Here is a 25,801-nt window from a genome sequence, read left to right as displayed (position 1 = left end):
GAGATTTTGTACTTACTAAAAACTGCCTGCAAGATCTAGAACTACCTGTACATGCTGTTGCACAAGTTTGCCCACACCTCCTATCTGAAATTGGTCTGCATTCTGTGTACAGTGAACAGACAGTTTAAGCAGAGGTATAAAACCCCAGGTGCGCTCCAGAGAACAGAAAAGATCACTCTTGGCCTTAGCAGATGCCCTACAAGTATATCTGTGCACATTTCGGTAGTCATCTGGTCCCCGTGTCCCAGCCTGAGAGGGATCCCCCCACAAATGTCTTTTGCTTGAATGCCATCTATTTGATCACCTTGCCAGGCTTGTGTCAGATCCTACCTTGGAAGTGGGCACCCCTGGAATGGTGGAAACAATATATTAAGATTGCAATAACAATTTAGGTGGATGTTTTGATGGTGACAATGTGGAAAACTCTCTTAGGAGGGCGAAGGCAAGCAGTTGTAATCTACTTGACCAATTATACTAGAGTTTTTGCTGGGAATGCACAAGGTGTTGACATTCAAAGGGTATGAAGCACCATTTGGAAACTGCTCCCTGGTGTTTTGGTTGTATGCACTGACTTGCAGTAGCCCAGGCTATGACACTTTTGTTATTAAGTAAATGACCATCAACTTTAATACCTACCATGGCAGTAACCACATGACCCTATCCTGTGTGTCCAGTCATGCCACAATATTCTCTTCTTAGTACAAGCCAAGTCAGCTTCCTAGCAAACACACAGAGAAGTGTAACAGTTGACAATTTATTGGTATGACTAGTCTGCTCAAAAGGAGAATTATTAGAAAGATAATTTGCTTTGGAACCTAAAATTAAAGAAAATTTTTAAGTGAACTGTAACTATAATCTAGTTTCCCACTTTGATTTTAGTCTCATGAATACTGAAGTATGAAATCACCTGACAGCCAAACCATTGAATAGGCATGATAACTAGTGTTCCGAAAAGGAAAAAAAAAAAAAAAAAGTCTTGCAAACTTCAGAACCTCCTGTTAAGAAGCATCTTTTATTTGTCAACTTGGTTTGCATAATAATGATACATCTCAGATAACAATTCTAGCAATATTCTCAAACAAGGACGTTCATCAGTTTGGACTGTATGTAGGAAACACATTTATTTCATCTTTCTCAACATCATCTCTTCGCCACTTTGTCTAGATCATCCTTGCCCGTAACAGCTCACACTTATGGAAAAAATAAAGAAATATTTCCAGGCAATGCAGAAATCAGATAGTATCCCTGTCATTTCTTTTACAGAATATTGAAACTCTTGCCTCTAAGTCTCCTGTAACACCACTTAAACGAGACCTCTCTTAAAGCATATAGAGTAGATGGAGTGGTAGTGGTCTGTGGAAGCAAGGAATCAGCATTCTCTGACTCCTTTCATCTAAATGCCTCCAAAATCACACCCAACAACTGATAATTCTCATTCAAATGAAGGTATATTAATAAACATATTAAAAAACTTTTCATAATTAGTCTGTTTCCGTTATGGCTTCATATTTTGATTTCTGATACAATGAAAACATTCATGTAGCACACAAAGACACACAACACAGCACAAATAAAACTGTTAATACAGGGCTGTAACTCCTATCCAAGACTGAATAAGAGTTCTGGTCCTTTAGCTTTCGTAAATTCTGTGCATTTATCCTTTTCACTGCTGCACATATGACTGCTCAGAAGTACATTCTCATGATAGCTGAACACTAAAAACCTTTTGTTTACAGAAAATGACTGAAAAGATTAACATTCCAAAATAAATTTTATTCTCTCTACTGCAGGAAGCATCACTAGCTGTATATTAGTCCCTTGTTACAGTAGAGTTTTAACCTGAAAATATAATGCTTATGAGGACAAATTATCAATGCAATTAGTATGTAAAATTAGATTATCCTTTGATTAGTCTACAAATTACATGATTTTTCTCTGTAATATCTTCAAGTAAGACTTTTCTGCAGTTTATATATCAGAAGCCACAACAAAACAGAACATAAAAAAAAAAAAAAGGTATATTTTTAATTTTTCAGTTCCATAAGGAAGCTGCTGAGTATTGACTTTGGAGTCCCAAAAAGCTAACCTGGTAGCAGGTCTTGGTCTCATCAATCTGAGTTTTGACTACAACCGAGTGAAGGTTTCATCCCATGGTAGATTAAAAAAAAAAACTTCAGTATCTGACAAAAGGAACACTCTCTTTCCAAATGTTTTATTTCTGCCAGATGCATGGTACCTGCTTACTTGCATGGAAAACAAGAAGAATTACAGCCACACCTTAGGATCTAGGATCTTAGAGTAATGCAAACTGTTCATTTATGCCATAAGACACAAACTTGGTCAGTGCTATGGGTTACAAACTTAACACTCTGATGATGAGGTACTACAGTAGTAGGCCAATGCTTTGGTATAAGAAGCCATTGTAAGTTAAGTATCAAAAGTTCAACACCAGAAGAGAAACAGGGAAGCCAACTGCAATATAGCACAGCCAGCAGAAAACAGCTGTACAACAGAGGTACAAAACTTCTGGAAACAGGTTTTGTAATGACAGTGCAACAGGGATGAAAACTAGAGTATACGTTTTACTAGGATTTCACCTGCATGAAGCTGCAAGAGACAAAACAAACCTCAGGAAATTCATACAGCTTAGGTAAATCAAATGGCAGGATAGAAAGAGGTGGAATGAAAAAGGAAGATACCATTCTTTAAATAGTCAGGAAAAAGAAACTTTTCTAATTAGGAAAGAAATTAACTCCTCCGTAAGAAGAACACGACACCTAACAGAGTCCAATATAGAAAATCCATGCCCTTTTGACACCGTACTGCACTGTGACTTCAGAAGGAATGAAGAATCCATAGGAAACAAGGGTCTGCTATGATTATAAACTGCAAACACTGGATTTTGGATGTATACAACTCTTAATTAACAAGGATAGTTAAAGAAAGAGGTAGCATGAATGCTGATGATCCTCACCTCAAAGTCACGGTTGCCAATACATTTCTTTGGGAAGAGCTGTTAAGTGATGTGCAGGGACAATTCATACAAAATCACTTCAGGACCAGCAAGTGACTCCAGGATATTCTCCAACAGCTTGCCAGTTTTGATACTTCTAATAAAGATGAATTTGCACCTGCTGGTTCAAACGGCAACTGCGAATAACAGAAATTTGGCAGGCTGCTGATATACATGCTTGATGGCAAATAATATATTGCAGCACAGTATCTGGAAGCAGTTGCTCTGAAGTTTCTGTTGACTCACAGAACAGTAGCAGAATTAATGAAATTTTGGGCTGCCCACAGATACTTATGAGCCTGCTAACTATATTTAATTGCATCAGATGAAAGCGTTGTGTGTCACTCTAAAGATCAAAACCTAGAATCTAAGATCTTCAAACAAATAGGCTGGTGGGTTGTTTTAATCAGTCACTGAAGAATGTAATAAACCATTTCATAAAAGTAGATCAAAGATATTGGATCAGTTGTTACCACACTATTTTTGGGACTGACTATTGATGATAGCCAATCAAGAACACAGCCATCATAAAGTGATTTACTCAATTTAACCGTACAAGTTCTTGAGAACTTGATTTAAGAGCCAAAAAAGGATGCAATGTATTTTTGTGTTAATGAGACACTTCTGGGTAAGACTTCCTGTTAAGAAAGGACTGCAATTTTGAAAAAAAAGTAATAAAACTTCTAAAACCAGGTCAGAGAATAAATGGGTGAAGTGTTAAAACAGGGAATAATAAAAACATTGCAAAGCCAACAGAGAAAGCAAATAGTAATAATAAAAAACCAGGAAGAGTTACCTAGTTTTTTAATATGTCTACATGCAAATAGATGTGCTTGATCTTTTTTCTGTGTGGTAGTGAGCTGTTAGTGAGGTTTTGCACCCATCTTGACCACACCAAACAAAGAAGACTGGCAAGTCCCAAAGACAGCATCTTGTGAATAAGCTGTTTTCTCCAGTGTCTGGGACCCGGAAGAATGCGGGTTACCCTGGGCAGCTGCCACATTCCAACGGATGATGGACTGTGTCCCTCAGCTATATAAGGAAGAAGTGGGAGGTGGCTGTACATATGTCACTGAAGATCACAAACACATAGCTGCGAGAAAACTAGTTCGGTCATCTCATGAAGATCTAGAAAGTGCACTGTATTTGTACAGGAAGTGGTTATATCTCCTGTAGGCACATGCTAACTATGGAGTATCTATCTGTCTACCAGATGGATCACTTAAGGCTTATGGTCTATTGATAAGAGAGCAATTCTGAGCCAGAAAAAGAGTATGTCCTGTTAAGGTGGCTGAATATGATGAAAACTATTGATAATCTCCTGAGAGGACAATCCATCTTACACCTTCCCTTTTTGCAGTGGAACATCATACTGTAAATTCAAATTTAAAAATATTCAAATTTAAAATTATTCTTTAGGCATGAGAAGGATGACTTTCCTACTACATCCATCTACTAATTAAGCTGGTAATGGCAGAAGCTTTTACAACAAGCTTAAGAAAATCCACAAAATGGGTAAAAGCTTACTGGGCATCTTGTGTGTCTTTAAGGGTTCTCTGTCTTTGAGGGGCATGCAGTTACCAAGTGGTAGGCTGACAGACTCTAGACCTAAGAAGGAATGACTTGACAACAGAGGGGTACCAAACTGGGATCAAGTATTCTGAGAGTAGAAGAGGTGGTGAACTCCTTTCTTTTCTTTCCTTCAGAGAGGGAAGTTGGCACTGTTACTCAGTAAAAAACTAAGACCAGTAAAGACATATGTTACAACAAATTACAGAGTCTCCAAAACCATCTTTAAGCTGTTTGTTTACAACAATTTCTGAATTTTTCCATTAATCTCTGCAACATAATATTTCATGTACAGTATAGAAACAAATCAATTCCATATCAGGCATGCAATTCTGTCATTTCAATTTTATGTTTCAGTGGCTGAAGACTGTGTACCTCTGAGCCACATTTAGGACACGTAAAATACATATCAAATAAATAGTTACTTTTAATACAGTAGTAACAAAAAACATGCGAACAGCCTATGGTATGAGGCATGGTAGGCCATTCCCCACATAGTGAACATTCCTTGCAGTAAGCTGCTAATGTGTTTTCAGTATTGGAAAGACCTGCAATAGGCAAACACCAAGAAGAAATTTTAAGTTTTAGTTTCTGTACATTAATAAGTGGTAGCAGATAGATCAGAAATTCAGCAAAGCCATGCCATAAGAGCTCCCTGTTCATGTATTCAAATCCTACCTGACGAACACTTTGCGGCTTGCAAAAAACTGACCTAATTCCTAGAATGCGTTCTGTAAGCGTTGCATATGTTCCTTTCTGAAGAAAAATCAGGAAATTTAGAAGTCCACAAAGTTTAAGTAGTCCAGCTCCAAAGTTAATATAACGCTTAATTTTGCAGAAAGACTGCAGTTGACGATTGCTAAATAAATCATAACATCTTTCTTCCAACCATCTTGCACCAACAGTGAAAATAAGATACCATAACTTCTGGTGTTTGCTCAGAGGTTGGTATTTCTCTGTCTGAGATAAGTTATTCTTGTATTGAATATTCAGAATAGCCTGGCCTACAGTTGCATTCTTGGAATAGACAGTGAATCTCCATAATATAAGCCATAAAAATGCTTTTACTTCTGGTTCAATATGAGCCAACACGCCTGGTTTAAATCCATGAAAACAGCTGGTAAACTGGGACCACACTAGTTGTTCCAGGGCTTTGTTTAGTTCAAGAGCATCAAGTTGACTTATTCTGAGCACAGGATTCACACTCTTTTCATTTCCGATGCTGGAGGCCATTTCTTCACAAAAAAAACTTTCTAGAAATAAACACAAATAGGTTTTAGTATAATGGAGCATCTCCTATTTTTATTCTTATTAAAGACAGCAAAGTTGTAATATACCAGCAGTAAACAACAAATAACAAAAAAAACTTTTTCAGCATGCTATATTAATATGCTATTAATATGCTACAAGTCCTTTCAGGAAGCTTTACATTAACAGTATAAAACTTCATCTCAAGAGAAGCTATATTAGACTATTTCTCACAAACAGTAACATTTGTATTTGGTTACAGCGGAGTGTTTAACACCTACCAGATATTTAGAAAACTCCACAGTTTTAATATTGCACTGTATAAATAAAAAAAAAAATTGCTGGGCATAACTGTAATATTCAATTGGACCTTAAAACAGAAGATCAGAAACAAGAATTGTAAAACTATATGGTGTGTTATGGAGAAATAGGGAAAATGAACACACTAACTGAAATCTAGAAGAGAACAGTGGGTTGGACAGAAAATATTGCCATATGAATACTTCAGTAGCTGCAGCTGAAAGTAAAATCTTAACAAATTTAAGGATTACATAAGGAAAAATATGGATGAAAATTAAGGTAGGAATGATAAAACTTGCTAAGTAAAGGCAGTGGCTGCTCACGGCTTGGATAAGTGTACTCTGTGCTGGGTTAAAAACTGGCTGGATGGCTGAGCCCAGAGAGTAGTGGTGAAAGGAGTCAAATCCAGTTGCCGGCCAGTCACAAGTGCTGTTCCCCAGGGCTCAGTACTGGGGTCAGTCCTGTTCAATACCTTCATTGATGATCTGGATGAGGGGATTGAGTGCACCCTCAGTAAGTTTGCAGACGACACCAAGTTGGGTGGAAGTCTCAATCTGCTGGAGGGTAGGAAGGCCCTACAGAGGGACTTGGACAGGCTGGATCGTTGGGCCGGGGCCAACTGTATGAGGTTCAACAAGGCTCAGTGCCGGGTCCTGCACATCAGTCACAACAACCCCATGCAACGCTACAGGCTTGGGGAGGAGTGGCTGGAAAGCTGCGAGGTGGAAAAGGACCTGGGGGTGTTGGTCGACAGCCGCCTGAACATGAGCCAGCAGTGTGCTCAGGTGGCCAAGAGGGCCAATGGCATCCTGGCCTGTATCAGGAATAGTGTGGCCAGCAGGGCCAGGGAGGTGATAGTGCCCCTGTACTCAGCTCTGGTGAGGCCGCACCTCGAGTACTGTGTTCAGTTTTGGGCCCCTCACTACAAGAAGGACATCGAGGTGCTGGAGTGTGTCCAAAGAAGGGCAACGAAGTTGGTGAAGGGTCTAGAGAACAAGTCTTACAAGAAGCAGCTGAGGGAGCTGGGGTTGTTTAGCCTGGAGAAGAGGAGGCTGAGGGGAGACCTTATCGCTCTCTACAACTACCGGAAAGGAGGTTGTAGCAAGGTGGGGGTCGGTCTCTTCTCCCTAGTAACAAGCGACAGGACAAGAGGAAATGGCCTCAAGCTGTGCCAGGGGGACTTTAGGTTGGATATTAGGAAAAACTTCTTCACCAAAAGGGTAGTCAGGCATTGGAACAGGCTGCCCAGGGAAGTGGTTGAGTCTCCTTCCCTGGAGGCATTTAAAAGATGGGTAGCTGTGGTGCTCGAGAACATGGTTTAGTGGTGGACTTGGCAGTGCTAGGTTAACGGTTGGACTTGATGATCTTAAGGGTCTTTTCCAACCTTAATGATTCTATGATTCTATGATTTGTTTAGTTTAGAGAAGAATCATTCTATGAGATTGAAGAAATATCAGCATTCAGACATAAATTATCATACAGTACATCACCGAAGTCTGCATATATTTTCTGGAGTCTTTTGACAGGTGTGGGATTGTGCTACTTGTCGTATAACAAATTTCCTGGCAAGATGATTAATGTATACTAGCAACTTCAACAAATGTATACTCTTCTTGTTCAAGCATTACAGAGAAAAACATGTGTTAAAATTGCTTGGTTTAAATGTTATTGTATCTGGAATTCTGTGACTAAGAAAATAAATCTAACAAATTGCAAGAAGAAAATATGGATAAGACCTCAGTAATGCAAAATTGTGGGGTAACTGATTTTTGGTTCCTTTTGTCCTCATAAAAACTGCGAAGTGATTTAGGAGAAGTGGTATATTTCAGGTACTATGCAACATATTTCACTTTCTAAACGAGATTCTTTCCATAACAGACAAACAAGGGTCAACAGCCTTATGGAGAAAGTACAGAAGGTGGTACTTCAAATCCTTATTTATAAGAGGAAAACCTGCCAGAACACAAGACTGCTTTGAATAAAAGATGCTGTATAGGATCTTGTATAGGAATGGTTGCTAAGGATGCTAAGAATACTAAAAAAAAAAAAAAAAAAAAAAAAAAAATCCTCCAAACCAATAACTGTTTGCCAAAACAGAGTACACCAAAAGTTTTAAAACCCAGTATAAAACATTATTTGTAGCATTCCTACTGTTTTCTATACCTATAATTGGTCATGTATGTAAGGAAAATATCATGCAAAGCTAACAGAAAATATGATTTTGTTCTTAATGTATGCTGCACATCAGTAGTTTCCAATTAACTAAGACTGGCTACATGGGTAGGGCATACAATAGCTCCACTCAGTTTCTTTAAACTCCTCCTTCCTCATTAGCAAGCAAAATACGGCTGAAGGTAGTATAAGGCCACCTCCTCTGAGTAAACAGCTATGGGGTTCATTGCGTCAACCTGCACTGGCCTGACAAGACAGTATACAAGGGCATACAGAGGCAGTATACCCAAGCCTGTCTCATTCACACTACTGCCTTTTCTGTAGTAAGCACCAAGGCACCCAAAGTGTGGTTGGAAAGCATTATCCAGTATCATCCCAATAACTTATTTCCTCCACTTTGTCATCAAAGGACCACTTCAAAAACTCCAGCTCCAATGACTACCCACCCTCCTACCCCTCATCTTCTCATCCCACTACCATTTTAGGAGCCATAGCCTCTGATAACCATCTGTTCTGGAACTCTAGTGCTATTCACTCATAACCTCTAAAAGTCTAGTGTCTTCTTCACTTCTGGTAACACCTCAGTCCCTTCTACTCATTTCAGTCCGTTCTACTCATTTCAGTTACCCTCCTACTAGTGTTCTATACAATTGTGAATACTGAAAACCCCCTTTCAAAATCCTAAAGTTATTCAAAAGGGACATCTTATCAAAGAGCTTCCTTGATCCATCTACTAAGACTATTTTCCAACATCAGTTCAACCATTTTTTCCAGCTGTCCTCCACTATCCTGGATGCTATGAGAAATTGCTGTTGTAGATTTCTCATAAATAAGAAACTTTCTGAAGTTCAAGGAAAATGTGTCAAATACACAGGATTATGATGGATCATGAAATACACAAGTGGATCACTTGGATCCATGGATCACTATAGGCTGAGAGCTGACTGACTGCATAACTGCTTTGCAAAAAAGGACTAGGGGATTCTGGTAGGCAGCAAGCTGAACACAAGTCACTAGGGCATCATTGTGGCAATAATGCCTACTGGAGTGCATTAGCATGCACATAGCTAGCAGACTGAAGGACGTGCTTATTCCCCTCTACTTGGCATTGGTGAGCCTACACCTGGGATACTAAGTCCAGTTTTGCCTCTTTTCTATCAATAGTACAAAAGAAATGTCAACAAAATGAAGAGTCCAGCCATTAATATCACCAGGAACCCCAAGACCTGATATATGAGGAGAGCTTGAAGGAACTCAGATTGCTCAACTTAAAGATAAGGCAGCTAAGAAGTGATGTAATAGTAATCTTCCACTACCTAAAGGTTACAGAGAAGATTAAGTCAAACCTTTATGTGAGATGCAATGAAAGAAAGAGAGGCAACTGGTTGTAAGTTGCTACATGAGAAATTCCAATTGGACATAAGAAAAATTGGAACAGTTTGTGTAGAGGGACTGTGAAATCTCCATCCCTGGAGAGTCTAAAAACTTGACCAAATGATGCCCTAAGCTACCCATTCTAGCATTGAATTTACCCCCAATTTTCACAGGAGGATGGACTAGATGTCATAACGATCTTCCCTGGACCTTCCCAAAAATTTGTGCATGCCTCGTTGTAGAATCTAATTGATCTGAGATAATACATAATTTTTTCACGTCCATGATCCTTTATAGAACTTTATTTGATAGAAATAACTTCAGTGAACCTGTCAGTGTGGGCTGGAACTTTGTACACAGAAAATAGGAACCACTTTTGAGCGAACAAGTCCAAACACTGTTTGTTAACCTTCAAAATTTTGCAAAATCCAAAAAGTCTGTTTTTTAAAAAAATTAGAATCAACACCATATATACTGTTTAACTGTGGCGTATTTAATGTCTTTTCCTGAATTACCAACTAGCAGCTTCATTCAACTTTGAAATCACTTTTATACAAACTATATGGAAAAGGAAGAATATCGGACATAAGCAACTAATAATAAAGATGTACTCCTTTAAAATCCTTTAAATTATGTTTATAATATTCCTGTGTAAGCAAAGCTTTCTTTTTGATGAACAATTAAGTGAGCATTCTCAATTTAAGCAATAAAACTGGGCATTAGTCTGAAGTTCTTTGTTGCTAAGAACACTGAGAGTTTGCCATAAGCCATGGCTGTTAACTGGACCCTGCAAGTTACTTAAAGATTATATCCATATAGCTTTGATTTTAATATGTAAGCACATTTCAGGGTGCGTACTGTTACATACAGGCTGAAGTGTTGTGCTATTAACTATGCTTATTCCCAAACTGATTTAAGGTTTTAGTGCACTTATAGGGTAGATATTTACTTCCCATAAACAAACATTAAAAGGGAAAGTTTGAAATCTGTATTTTCCTATGAAAAATGTCTGCAAATGACCTAATGATCTGGATAACAGCAACTGCTTCTTTGAGAGAAGAGGCCTAAATTCTAATCTCTCTCTATTTTGCTATAGTAGGGAATTGTTGTTATGTTCTTTACCTATGGTGTCCATTTTTTCAAGTGATAATAAAGAATAAATAAATGATAACAAATAAAAATTTTAAAATTACTTCCTCTATACAAAATCCTTTCAGAAATTTGTTAGATTTTTCAGTTTTTACTGTTTTCACAAATAGTTGTCCTAGAGTAGGAATAAATGAGAAATATTCTGGTTTAAAACTAGACAATAAACACATCCTGTAAGTGACAAGACACTTAACTTGTACTTTTTTATGTTATTTTTGCATTCCATATTCTACTCAACTACACAGACTATAAAGAGAATGTTGTTTTTCCTCCATGTTTCTGCATCAAATTCTATTTGTCATGTCCTTACTATTTTAACTCTTGTTTGGTCTATTTTAAATTATTTAAAACTTAAGAACTCAGAATTGTAGACCCAGTAATGAAAGAGACAAATATCAGTGCTCAGTTACGGATGCCATCAGGCTTAGCTTATATGATCAGAATTGAACAGTCAAAAATCAGGTGAAGTTACATAAAGAATAATGTGTGATTAACTTGTTACATAAATACACTTTAAGATAAAAACACTAAAGACTACTACTTGAAAGGTTCTCCCTTCATTTTACACCATCACAGATATTGCACAGGAAAAAATAAAAAATTGCCTTCCAGAAAACAAACAAACAAACAAACATGGAACATTTCTTTCTTAAATAACCTACAGTTTGTCTGGGTTTTTTCAAACTAAACAAATGAACAATCCCACTCGTACATTACACTGTGCAACGAAAAAAAAAATTAGATATATTATATGTCACCAGGAAAAAAGGAATTTCTTCTGGTATATGTTAGTGCTGTTATCGAGCATTGTACAAATTATAAATGAATATATTTTATTTGGAAACATGTTATTGACAGAAATCTATCAATAGTAATGTGAGTATTGTCAACAGCCTGTCAATATTAATGTAATTATGATTAAGGGGATAACATGGATTTTAGCTATAATACCAAGTAACATCTCCTGTGTTGCTGCTATCAATATAAGCATTATTATTGACCTGTTCTGGGACTATCAGTATGAGATGTATTACCATCAGGCATATTTGTCAATGCATTCTGCCCACAAAAATTCTACATTTAAATTTACAGGTCTGTAAACTTTGCCTGCAGAAATATACAAATCCAAGTAACCTCTAGGGTGTCATTTTTTCCACAGGGCTATTCCACTGGGGATAAGTAATCAAGGGGTTTCTATTGTCTCAGTGCTACTGCAATTGCATTCTGTGCTTTTGCAGAAGCTTCAAAATATTTTTAAGTATGATTTGTCAAAACACTTTTTGGGAAGCCAAATAAAAATATATTTTATTAAGTAAAAAATGAACTTTGTTCCTTACTGCTCTAACTTAAAATTGCATTTAGGATGCAAGAAGTAGCACCTCCATTCACTTCATTGAGTTCATGATTTCATTATTTTAAATAATCTCTTCTGTGCAGCCAAAACATATAGTCTGAGCACTGTACTCATGCAGAGACAGAATGGACCACAAGAGACCACCTAACCCTAACTCAGCATGAATGCAGGCTCAAGAATATCTCAACAGATGTTTAACTACTAAAAAAGCTGATTCCACACTTTCTCTAGGTAGTCTGTTCCAGGGTTTTTTCTCATATAAAATCTAAACCATCCTTATCAGAAATAAAGACGGTTTTCATTCCACAGGAGAAAACAATAACAATGAGGAAGAATTTCCAGTTTGTCTGCATCTTCTCAAGAGGAAAAAGCAGTGAGAGGACCAACTATACATAGAAGATTTGCCAAACTAGACAACATCCTCTTTCCTACAACATGCCTTGTATGATCCTCTAGAAAAAAACCACTTTTTTTCCAGCAGCACGGTTAGTATCTACCTTGAGGTCTACGATAGCTTGAGATCTTTTTCTGTCATTTTTCTGTCTGAATAATTATTTCCTGTTTTGTATTCATGTATTTGAGTTTTTCCTCTTAAATGGAGTGCTTTGTACTTGCCTGCACTGCTTTTCATCTTATTGATTTCAAAGATTCTCTCCAATTTATCAAGAAAATTTTGGATTCAAATCTTATGTTCAAAACAAAGGGAAAAAAAACCAACAAACTTTCAACCTCTCTTCAGCTTAGTATCATCAGTAACTTTTATAAGTGTGTGTTCTCTTCGATCATCAACTCATTAATGCCTTTTCATCTTGACAGGGTACTATAGATAATTACTCTGTAAAGACAATTTTTCAACTTGATGCTGATAATATCAGCATCTAATGGAGATAGTATCGATATTACGTTTCCCCAGCTTGCTTATGTAAGGAAAAAGACTTTATTAAAATCAAGCTGTATTACACCTAAAGTTTTCCTCTTACTTACTAAGCTTGTCATCCTTTGCTAAGAGGAGAAACAGATTGAGGTTTCTTATGAACAGGTCATGTCAAACCATACTGGCTGTTTTACAATCTCTCTTCTGCGTATTTTTAGATACAAATGAATTGCTAAACTATTTACTCCTGAATCTTTATTTGGAATTTAAACTGAAAGCTTCAATAATTCTCTTAACAGAAGAATAAAGAGACACAAAACACACACACACACAAACCCATTTCGTTGGCTATTTTCACCCTCTGGGACATTAAATAAAGAAATAAATATACAACATCAGTGGTGCCTAATTCCTCAATCATTCTAGGATGAATTTTATTAGGATTTGCCACTTGAGCACATCTATATTAAGATTCCTTAGGCTATTCTTTCTGTGCTTTGGTTCCACTCTTATTTCCTGTCTAAGATTAATTTTATGAAGTAGCAGGTCACAATGTATCTCTTTTATAAAGCATGAAGTAAAGAATCAGTCTTTGAAAATCTGTTACTTGTTCTCCTTTCTTATTTAATAACAGATCTAGGTAATGGACCTACCCCTTTGTGCCTCCTCTTAGAATTTTGAACCCTTTCATTGATTCTTTTCTTGTGCTTTGTAAATTGAAACTTACTTTATTCATTAGAGTAGCCGATTTTATTCTTATATTCTGATGCTATTCCTTTACATTCATCCCTGATCATGTTGCATTATTTTTGCCTTGACAACTCTTTTGATTTCCAGGCCACTGAAGAATTCCTGATCCATAAAGTCTCTTTAACATTAATTGTTATTATTTTACTTTATTATTATAAAATACCTCAACACAAAGAAACAACAGCATATGCATGTAAGAAAAAAGATTTTTTTGGCCTTTTCAACAGACTAGATTCTGCCAAGTCCCAGCATTCAGATCTATGGCCCAGGCAGTGGGAAGTAGTTTGTGGTGAACATGCTAGGAATCATACCCTCTCTGGAAAAAATATCACTAACACACAGTTCCTCTTTACTTCAGGAGCTACAATGCATTCGGTATTGTGCATTTGGTGTTGCCATACTGGGTGTGTGTGTGAGAGAGCAAGCAAGCCACACCTTTGGTCTACTATCCCTCCTTTTATGTTCACAAAGTTAGGATATCAACAGATAGTAATGAAAACTATCTTTCCACCCCTCACAAGAATGCTGAGGGCTTGTTTGTTGTTTTTTTTTTTTTGATGTGAGGTGTGTGGGGTTGAGTTGTTTTTGTGTTTGTGGTTTTTTTTTTGTGAAAATATATTCCACTTAACTGTTCTTTTCAGTTACTCTCAATAACAGAGGATATTTTAGGTGTCAATTTGAAACCAATAAACTTTAAAGATAAGAAATCAATGATATGTATCCAGTCAATTTTAAAATCTTCCTTTACATCAACTCCTATAATAAAGCACAGAATGTAGACCCCAGCTGCTCAAAATCTCATGTTTTACCATCAATTCTCATCTCTTTCTTGCTCATCAAGTGTAGAGAGAAATATCCTCAGATCAAAGTCTAATTGGGAGCCCCAACTGTGTCATCTCTTAATCACTGTAGAATTAACTTATCATTATATCATTACCTCAAATAACCTTACAAAAGATTGATTTTGTATTACTGTCTGGATTTCTATATACTTCAGCTAAATACCTATTATTTTGTAAAGAACATAAACTGATTCTTAAACCATTTGGAATAACTACTAACACTAATTGAAAAAACAGTAATACACTGCAATCACAGAAAATATCATTTATTTCTTTTACTCCTGGGAGGTGGGACTATTTTTCAAAATAGACAAAGTAATACAAAACACTGAATGACTGTTTAACAAGTCAATCCCATAGATGAAATTAAGATTTTCACTAAGGAGGCTGAGTGAGCAACTAGTAACAAATCCCAGAATCCTGAATGCTACAGTCACATTTAATGTCAGAAGACCAAGTACAAGACAAAGATACATTCAAATCACAGGTTGCTTTTCCAACTTTAACTCAGCAAACTTCGATTTCATAAACCGGGATACAAGAGATTAGCCACTGCTGAATGCTTGGAGACACCAAGAAAACATAACGATAGCTCATTGATTTATCTTCCATAAACTAGCTGTCAGAGTCAAAATATTAGGGCTTCATGTTACAAAATCAAAACCAGCTCAGAATAGCCAGAATTGATACAACAGTAATGAAGAGCGGTCGGAAAGTGCTGCACTGTTAGAAGCTGTACATCAGTCATTTCTGTCAGTATTTGATGGAAACTGAAAATCCTGTGTCAATGTAATACATTCTCTCAATGAATGCCAGCAACCAAGACTATTATTGGCCGCTGTTAAAGATACTCTGAATGCTAAGAGCTCCCACTGAGTTCAGAAAAATTTGTCATCAGTCAGCACTCTTAAAAGACAGATTATTAGATGCAAACAACTAGATCTGATAGACTAATTACTGCATAACTAATATTTAAGATACTACCTTTTAAAATTTGTGATGTTAAATTTAAGGCTACAAAACCTCAAAGTACATTTGTATTCCCCGTAGCATAAAGGCCACAGATAGAATCATCCTACGAACTTTTTGGATATGGCCCTAATTTTCATTTATTAGAGTAAGTAGGATGATAAGCATGTAACGAGTCATATGTTCAATCACTATTCTTCTTTATCCCATATCCTGTTCCTTTTCTTCCTCCATCTTATTTCCTCTTTTTTGTCATCCCTCTCCTTAGTATGTCAAATTGCAAACTCATCTCTGAAGGGATGTCAATTCCACTTGTGAATTCTCATTCTCTGCTGTACTAAATGAAACGTAGCTGCTGTTCCTTTTAATTAAATCAGTGATAAAAGAACCCAAAAGCTCAACAAAACAAAGCTGCATTGTAACTTGAAGCTTTCAAAAAAATGCGGTTCAAAACCAAAATCCCTTAAACACTAAGACAAAAAGCCAAAATATATGCCCAATATGCAATACTGACTGTCCTTCTTTGGAACTAGGTAATGGGAATTATCTGGAGACATGCCTTACATTTACTGTTGCTAAATCAAAATGGTGGAGGGTCTGGTTGGAGTAGTTTGACAAAGTTGAGATCGTGGTGGTTAACTAGGAAGAAACAGCCCCTTGCAAGCAAGGGGCAACATCTCTGACTAAACCAGTACCAGGAGGTATAAGAGCGATAAAGATCCCTTGTGCTACAAATGTAGGTCTCAACTGCTGATCACATCAGCAGATGACAGGGAGACCCTTGCATTTGAAGAGATTTTGGTTATGATGAGGATATGAGGTTCTGGTATAAGGATGGATAACAAAGTTACATTGCATTGCATATGTAAAAGTGAAAAAGATGTAAAGCTTAGTCTATGTGCCATCCTTCGTGTTAAGCAGGTGCAACATCACACTGTGGCAGAGGTTTGTAGTTCCTTTTCAGAACAGTTCAAAGAGAGAACATGAATGCATGGTTGTGAGCACACCGTGGGCAGTTAGAGCCGTAATTCTTCATTTGCTGGTTACTGTTACTTACCTGAAAAGTTGGCCTTATGCCTCGTGACATACGTAACATCTGCTTTTCACTGTTGTAAGGGCACTGTATCTCACATAACCTTATTTGTCAAGCACACTGTCAAACCCAACTGTATGCAACTTTTCTATGCCCCTCCTTACCTTCCCTCCATTCAAAACTACCTAAAAAACCCCAAAAAACAAAAAAAAAAAAGAAAAAAAACCCCAAAACCCTCATCTAACTTAAGTTCCCATTTCACAGCTCTGTGTTTCTGTTCTCCTACCTGTCTGATCCACATGAATGGTCACCAGATAAGTATGGAGATGCCAGGCTGAAGACTGAGAAGATACGTAGAAGGGATTCAGAAGCAATGCCTGTTCTATATACTCAATAAAATTTACCACAGATGACAGAACCCTGGAATTTTGCATTAAACACCTCAGCCTCACCATTTGTGAAACAGTCACTACCCAGATTTTATTCCAGCTTTCTTCCTTTTTATATACATATGCATACCAACTGCACAGTCATGAATATTCAGTGCTATGGAAGTGTAACAATGCTGATCCAAGTACTGCACTGCAGGAACATAATGTCCTTTAACCTTTTATTAGAAATACTTATTAGATGCAAAAGGTAAAATCTGTCCTAAATGCAGAGCTAACTCATAATTAACCTCTGTCCACATCTGTACGAAAAGGAGGCCCGTATGTAAAACAATGTTGTTAAAGACCGTATATATTTATGGTATGTTAAAGCCAAGAATGCCTTGCATCAACAAAAAGACAAGCCTGCTCACTGCCAGTTTTAAGTTTTGGCCTTGTATTATATGGCATAACTTACAAATAATTGCATCTAATTATAATCAAGAACTCTCAACTGGTGGAAAGATAAAGAACAGTACTTTAGCTGACGTGTGTGTCTCATTTTTTAGGCTTGTGTTCTACAGAAACATAAGCTGATGTAATTTCTGACAGCTATAGTCACTCCCTCCCATTTTCCTTCAACTGTGTATTGCCACCTTTTCTTACAGACTAGTGCCAATACTCATTTGACTGTCTACTGAGCTGGTTTTGTATGTTAAACTGGCAGAAAACAAACCTGTTTAGATTTATCTTTCTGTAGTTTTAGTACACAAACAGGTCAGCACAGCATCAGGTAAGACGCATGCAGTACCAGTAAGAAGAACATCAGGGTCAGGAAAAACAGGTAGTCATGAAACTGGCGACCTTTGAATCTCAGCATCACACTCTTACATCTGCCACCAGTCAATAGTAAGATAGAAAACCAAGCCTTCCTTTTGACTAGAAGAACTGTTATGGTCTTCAAACCCGACATGCTGAATGTGCAAGGATAACACCACAACACTGCAAATACGAATAATGAAACTTTTTGCTGTCTTTCACAAATGAAAAGAAAAAAAGAAGAATTATTTGTACAAGTCTGCTGTAGGGCTCATGCAGACTTGCAGGTGAGAGGCTACTCTGTTTAAATAAGTAACACTATGCGAGATTCGTCCCCACTCTTACCTTTTTGATATGATTGTACTCTGAAATGTTTGGCATACACAGTGACTAATAGGGATGCTGGGAAAATTAGATGTGCTGAGTGTCCCCAAATCTTGTCAGTTTTATTACTTGGTAATTATGGTAACTTTAAGCACATGAGGGAAGACTGATATGCTTTCACCACACTCTCTTCAATCCTATAACTTCATTAGCATTTTAGAATCCACTGGCACAGTTGCACACACATATTACAAGTAACAGTTTAGAAGAGGGATAATAATTTCCTTACTAGGCAACCTGAGCTGTACACTGTGACAGCTTCTACAATCCCTCTGCAATTCCAGTGTGAATTCCCCTTCGTGATTTAGTTATGCCCACAGTGTCATGGCCTGATATTAATTTCCTTTCCAGGAAAAGTTCCCTTCTCCTTGCCAGCCCCCTCTTGTGATATCTCCTGTCAACTCCTCTGCTTATAGAATTAATACTATTATTTTTGAATAATATTATTTTAATGCATTTTTCAAGTTTTCTTAGAATTTAAATTTGGATTATTTCCTTTCTTTTCCAACCCCACTGCCAATATTAGCAAAAACGGAGATGGTGGAGATAAGCAGTGGCAGAAACAGCATTTTTAGAGAGGCTGTTCCCAGGCAGTGACTGATACAAACACAATGAATATTAGGAGTGATTTAACTTACTTCTCAAGGCCAAAAACCTCCACAGGCCCTCCCGCGCAGGGAAAGGAGGAAATACCCAGACCCAGTCAGAGTCAACCTTGAATCAAGAGTTGCACCACTGCCATAATTCCTCTCTCTTCCCATACCATGTATTTGTCCTCTTTTTCCTCCAGCTCAAAGTTTTTTATTTCTCTGAATTTTCACCCTTTCTTCCTCTGAAAAACCTGCATTTAGTTTCCTTTTGAAAACAGTCTGAAATAATCTCAGACTTCCAAATTTCTTGCATTCCACCTCCAAACCAAAAAAGCCTACCACCATTTCTGAGAGAAGCACATTACAAAGAGGTAGCATCCTTTCTGTTCTCTGTCTCCTGAAGATTCTTGTTTAGATGTGAACTAACAATGCTTGTGGATGTAGGTCAGGTGCATGGCTGCAGGAACCATTTAGCTCATCTGAGAAGCTGAGGAGCTGCAGGACAGAGAGCCTGCTATCTTCTCTGTCCATGTACAGCACAATCTGATTCGTGACCCTGCAGCTTTTTAGCAGAACACACCTTTTTTTTTTTATTATTTGCTGCTTTTAATTTTACTACTTGAAGAGTACAGGGAGTGCTGTGGAATAGCTGGTGTTGAGAGCATACTAGTTAGTTAAAATAAGTGTTGTAGCATCACACCCTTTCTCTTCCCCCTTCATTGGACTATGTAAAAAAGCATATATTCTATTAGGTCTCAAAAGGGAAAAAAAAAACCAACCCAACCCTCCCCCCGCCAAAAAAAAAAAAAAAAACAAACCACCAAAACCCTCCAAACAGCATAAGGAGCCTGCTTGAAAACACCACACTGAAGTAACCTTCTGCTGTAGTCCAAGAGATGTAACAAGTTGTAGGGGCTGTGATCATTAACTACAGCAGCGAAACAGTGAGTTTGAGTCTATTGCCATTTTTAGTCAGACACAGCTTACCATCATTTAGACTGGAAGCTTAAACTTGCTCCCTACATGCTCTAAAAAATTGTGTGAATTCAGATGTTGTTCCCAGAAAGTTAACATTTGGAAACCAGACCTTGCTAGGGAGAAATTTACATTAGGCTATTCTAGTGAAAGACTGATTTTAATTGATGAAATTATCATCTTCTAACTGCACACATTACATACAAGTACAAATACATCCTCTTCATATTTTGTACCTTATAAGTAGTTCAGCTTAATACATACTAAATATATGTATAAGGCTAATATATTTGTAGAAAGTTAAGTGTACTTATGATGTGAAGGACCAATAGACACTTTACAATATTTATAGCATGGAGATGGTTGTGATTTAAAGAAAAATGTGCCTCTCTTGAAGCTTGCTGGCAAAGGAGTCTTTTTTTTGCAGTCATTCTAAAGTACTACAGAGCAGTTTCCCTCTCTGAATTTCCTAAAGTATGTGTATGAAAGTCCACTGGTGGGTTGCCAAATACTGCTTGTGTATTTACTCCAAGCTAAGGAAAAAAAGAAAAAAAAAAAAAAGACTTCACAGTTGACTCTTACCCCTTCCCTTTTTATTTTTTTATAAACATGATAATAGGGGCAAGTAGAAATGGATCAGTGTGGTTATTGTAAGTTTATGAAGTCCAATCCCCACCTGCTCAAGCAGGGCCATCTGGAGCCACTTGCCCTGGACCATGTACAGACAGCTTTTGAATAGGCTACAGAGGCTTTTCCATAGCCTCTCTGGGCAACCTGTGCCCGTGCTCGGTCACCCTCACAGTGAAAAAGTGTTTCCTAATGTTTATGCAGAGCTTCCCGTGTTTCAGTGTGTTCCCACTGCCTGTGGTCCTGTCACTGGGCACCACTGAGAAGGGCCTGGCTCCACCCTCCTTGCATCCTCCTTTCAGGTATTTATAGACATTAATAAGAACACCCCAAGCCTTCGCTTCTCCAGGCTGAACAGTCCCAACTTTCTCAGCCTTACCTCACAGGAGTCATGCTCCAGTGCCTTAATCATCTTTGTGGCCCCTTGTTGGACTTTCCAGCATGTCCAGGCCTCCCCTACACTGGGAAGCCCAGAATTGGGACACTACTCCAGACATGGCCTCACCACTGCTGAGGAGAATGAGAGGATCCTGGACCACTTCCCTTGACCTGCTGGGAACACTGGTCCTAAAGCAACCCAGGATACCATTAGCCTTCTTTGCCACAAGGGCACATTGCCGGCTCATTTTGAACTTGGTGTCCACCAGGACCCCCAGGGCCTTTTCTGTAAAGTTGCTTTCCAGATGGTTGCCACCCAGCAGATACCAGGGTATGGGGCTGATCCTCCTCAAGTGCAGGACTTTGCACTTTCCCCTCTTGAACTTCTTGAGGTTCCTGTTGGCCTGTTTCTCCAGCCTGTCAAGTTATCTTGCTTTCTAATACTTAAACCAGGCTCTCAGAGAAAGCAAGCACTAATATCAGTAACCGACTGAATAAGAAATAGATTACATTACTGTCTGCCAGGGACCATACAGCTTAAAGGAGACATGAGCTAAACTGGAATAAACATGCTAAACTTCTTTATTAAAAAAGTATTATCTAGAGAGCCTTCAAAAAATTCTCTGCCCAAAAACCATTAAATATCTAAAAAGTTTTCAAGTCAGATATTAAAAAATAATGTAATATAATACAAAATATCTTATTCTTCAGTTAGACCGATGTTAATCCAGAACAAGCTTATTGGTAATATATGAAGAACATTTCTTATGAAATACGGCACTATCTTTCAATTCAAAAACTCATTCATGTTTCTTTCTTCTTATTATTATCTTATTTTTCTTCTTATTATTAGAGCACACCATGTTTACAAGCTAATTTAATGAAGTTGTATTTATGCCTAAAACTTATCAGTTAGTGTTAGCTGGACCCAATTTTTTTTTTTAGATCTTCTTGATTCCTGTTGTCACTGAATAAATGCAGAAATTGCAAGTGCAAAAGTGCTATGGGATTTTTTTTTTTTTTAGAGTAGGCCATTATAACCAATATAGAAATAAAGCACATAGATAATAAGGTACTTCAATTATAACCTCAAATTGTTGACCGATTTGTCTACTGATTAATTTACTACTAGTTTTCCTTCAGACATCTGTTCATCTTCTCTGTCCTTCCATTCCCCCTACTCTCTCTGAACCCCATAGCTTTGAAATGACTTTCATATGTTTAAAAAAATAGGAAAAGGAACGGCATTTCCACTCTCTCCCATTTTGTATAAGTAATTATTTTTTTTTCCTGAAGGACCATGTGCTTCATTACTATATCCAAATATATGTTTATAGTGGATTCAGACATCACTCCCTGCCCCTTGATTATTTACGTCTTGAAGAGTCATTCATTTTACAATATATTTTTTGGTATTGATACTATATAGCCATAAACTTGTTTCCTTCCTTTCCAAATATTCTCTGGGTAGCAGTCTTTAGCAATTTTCAGAACTGTCACTTTAAAAGACTATAGAAGATTAAACACAAGAGAAGATCAAATGTCTTTCTTGACTAGCACCACAGCATTTGATGTCAAAGCAGAAATGGAGGTCCTCGGATTAGTAACAGTGTCAAAAACTATCAGAGTATAGAAATTACCTTTCCCATTCTGTTCTATGAAGTGTCTAATGAAGTCTTTATACACTATCAATACCTGTTTGCAAGTTTTAATTGAGTTTTATTTAGTCCATCACAAGAACATTTGCTTCCTACATGTCCTGAATCACAGTAAGTATCAAAACCTTTCTGTGAGTCACTACTTTCTCTAATAAAAGAAATGATACCTACAGTCTTCGGGTGGGGGAATAATAAAAGAATCTAATAAGCACACAGAGCTCTCAAACAAACAGACAGAAAAATTGCCTCCCAAATCTAAACACCCTCCTTGAACAAAACAGATATTCCATGTATCTAGCTTAATCCTTAATAATCCACCGACACTAACTGGGGGATACCATTCCAGCTACCTGACGGCCTTTTAATCAGTAGATGGATTTAAATGCATCTGAAGGCCCATTACCTGAGAAATTAAACTTTCTAAAAATAAAGTCAGAGGATGATATTTTACATGCTTGTACTGCTGTACTAAGAGTTCTAAGGGTAGTTATGAGAGACTTAAGCATGAGCTGATTCAGATACATGTAAGTTCACCACTATTACTTTACAGTTTTCAACATTTCTAACATGAGTAAAAGCTACTTTGCCACTCATTCAAAAATATGTCTAATTTTGATTATTTAGTCAATTATATCAACATTAAAAGTTTCACTAAAGCTTCAGTGGGAAGTGATTTTCTTCATTTGGTAAAGAGGATGATCTCAACAAATAAAGAACCACAAGTCTGAACGAAGGCAGGCCTAGAAGTTAAAAGGACTTACAAATTGAGGCAAAACTCTTTGCTTAGTTATTTCCGCTGCCTTGTCCCCACATAAATGCAATTTCAGTATGCTTTGTACTCAATATATGTACTCAATTCTTACTTTAAAAATGTAAATATATATACATAACTTTTTAAAAATATATATATATAAATTGTTACTTATAAAAATACCCAAACACCCCACCGCCTTCGCCCTCCCACAATACAACCCAGATTCGTAGGCAAGAAAGAGGATATAAATACAAGATCCTTGCAAAACCTTCATAGACAATAGCTTTAAATGTATTCCACTTCCCAATTCACCGACTCTTATCAATTACTTAACAATATAGAGAACACTATAAGCATCATGGTAGTTAAAGTGTAAATGCATAAGCTATTAAAATATTAATATTTTTTAAAAATAAAAAATAACAATGCTGCTTTCTGAAGAATATGTTTGCACAGGCAGACACAAACTTCTGACAACTTTTAGCAATAAATAAAACATCCAATTTATGCAAAAGAAGACAAATTCTTTTCAAAACATTACTGCAGTATATAGGATAGCAAAATATGGGAAGGATTTTGTTTACAGAAGACTGAAATTAGTTTGGAACAGCCTATTCATGGTGTAATCTCTCATGCAAAGTGCTGTTTCTCCACATACATCACCACAGATACAAGTGGTAAGCTATTCTCTCCAAAGAAAGCGTTCATGGAGAATATAACTTTTTAATTCCAAAGAAGTATACTTACTAGCAGCTAGTGCTAGAGCACTGGCAACCACAGTAGGTGTTCTAATAGTGACATGATCATTTATTTCCATAGTAAATTCCAAAAGAATTAAAATATAAGTGTCCCTCCAATACTCCCGACATTATGAGCCCTATCGGTCTATTCCATTTCTACAAAAAAAAAAAAAAAGCCTTTTTAAAGAGTTCATTTATACATCTTATTGGTGTGAAGTTATCCCTCTAACTCCAGATAAGGTACAAAAATGGATGACTTTATGCAGTATGAACAAACTTAAACAAAAGAATTCAAAGGTGTGAATTGTTACTTCCCTTAATAGTTTATTTGCTACTCTAATTCATGCCCCAGCAATAACAATTTTAGCTGTTTTCCTACTAATCACTTCATTAGATAAACTAGTGATGATGGACATCCAGGAAGTGAAAAACAAACTGCTGAGTAGAAACTGAAGCATAGAGAGGAAAAAAAGTTTGTAGAAGAAAGTACTGATAAAACAGATCACAATAAAGAATAAAATTAGTAATAAGTCTTAAAGTGAACACTTTATCAACAACTTGTTGCTGAACTGCATATTAATAATGGCTCCAAAGAAGTTAGACAAGCATTCACTAACTTCCAGTAAAATTAAACAAACGGCTAAAGATTTTGGAATCAGATTTTACTACAAACTGGCCATACTTCATCTTTGACCCCGATCAACACTTCCCTCTCACTGACAGGTGAAAGATGATACAACAAATATACTTGGGGACTGAAAGTAATATACATTGCTGTGGTTTTCGGTATGGACTGTATCATAAATAGAATTCATCCCTCTGCCAAAACACGTTGGCCATTCAGACTAAATCGACATTAATTTTGTGGCAAACTAACGCTTTGTTACTTACACGTACAGGCTGTACAAAACTGGATTAACAGAAAGTGGAGAGGAGCCACTGTCACCTTTAGCAGGCAGTATCTAAGGGAAACCTTGTCACCTGTAGCAGGCAGTCAAAATAAAGGCCTTTGGAGGTCTTTAAATGGTTCACTCTCTCAATTGACATCAGAATAACAATTGAGATTAAAATACTCCTCTGCCAGAACATTATGCTCTTTCCTCTCTACAGAGCACGTTACCAGGCTCCATCCTTTCTTACCTTACAGCCTAGGCCTAGCTGGAAACCTTGCAGTCTCTTTGCATACTGAGGGACGCAACAGGAGAGAAGGCCACTGGCACTCGGGGAACCGAGCCGCCCGGAGACAGCGTGAGAGACAAGTTTTTATGAACAGGGCCTGCAGCAGCGTCCGGGGTTGACGCAGAGGCCGCCCCGCCGGCCCTGCAGGCACGCCGCCGCGCCCCAGCCAGCCGCCCCGAGCCTGCCGGGCCGCAGGAGCTGCCTGGCCGGGCTCCGCCGAGGCCCGCGGCTCCGGCAGCAGCCCCCGCACAGCGGGCAGCGCCGCCCGCCGCAGCCCCGCTCGCCAGGGAGGCCGGCGGCACCCCCACTTCGTCCCGCCCCGCGCCCCGACTGACCTGCGCCGCCGCTGGGACTCTGCAGGGGAGAGGGCGCGACGGGCTCTGCCTCGATCTCCCTAGCGAAGGCCTAGGCGGACGGAGCCTGCTCGGGCCGCCCCGGGGGCTCTCCCCTCCGCCACCCTGCTGCCGCCCCCCGCCCACCGGCAGCGAGCCGCCAGCAGGCCCCGCCGGGTCATAGAGCCAGCTCCCGCTGCCTAGAGCGGCTGCGGCACAGACAAGAGATACTGCAGGTAACCGCCTAGAGTGGCTTTGCAGGAAGTACTCTGGACGCTCGAGATGACGCGCCAGAAGGGCTCCCGAGATGTTACCCGTGCCAGGGTGAACGGCGGGGCGGTTTGACTGAC

General features: G+C 38.1%; 1 protein-coding gene across 2 annotated transcripts; it reads right to left on the bottom strand.

Moving 5' to 3' along the window:
• Positions 1-993: 993 nt before the first annotated feature.
• Positions 994-25,801, bottom strand: PEX2 (peroxisomal biogenesis factor 2). Of its 2 annotated transcripts, none has more exons than XM_087751134.1 (2): positions 25,455-25,801; positions 994-5,835 (listed from the first exon to the last, which is right to left on the bottom strand). In XM_087751134.1, exon 2 carries the CDS (start codon positions 5,813-5,815, stop codon positions 4,901-4,903), a length of 915 nt encoding a protein of 304 aa, XP_087607260.1. In that variant the 5' UTR covers positions 5,816-5,835; positions 25,455-25,801; the 3' UTR covers positions 994-4,900. The 2 variants fall into 2 exon arrangements, with proteins under 2 accessions (XP_087607260.1, XP_087607266.1); XM_087751140.1 differs by lacking the exon at positions 25,455-25,801 and adding an exon at positions 25,081-25,419.

This window comes from Nipponia nippon, unplaced genomic scaffold (assembly GCF_047370975.1).
Source record: "Nipponia nippon isolate SJK-2023a ecotype South Korea unplaced genomic scaffold, ASM4737097v1 scaffold_1, whole genome shotgun sequence".
Taxonomy (NCBI): Eukaryota; Metazoa; Chordata; class Aves; order Pelecaniformes; family Threskiornithidae; genus Nipponia; species Nipponia nippon.
Note: the sequence above shows the minus strand (reverse complement) of the source record. Positions and strands in the feature narration are given on the sequence as shown.

What these genes read in the sequence shown, in the direction of transcription:
- PEX2 (XM_087751134.1), bottom strand. Translation starts at nt 5,815, where the DNA reads ATGGCCTCCAGCATCGGAAATGAAAAGAGTGTGAATCCTGTGCTCAGA.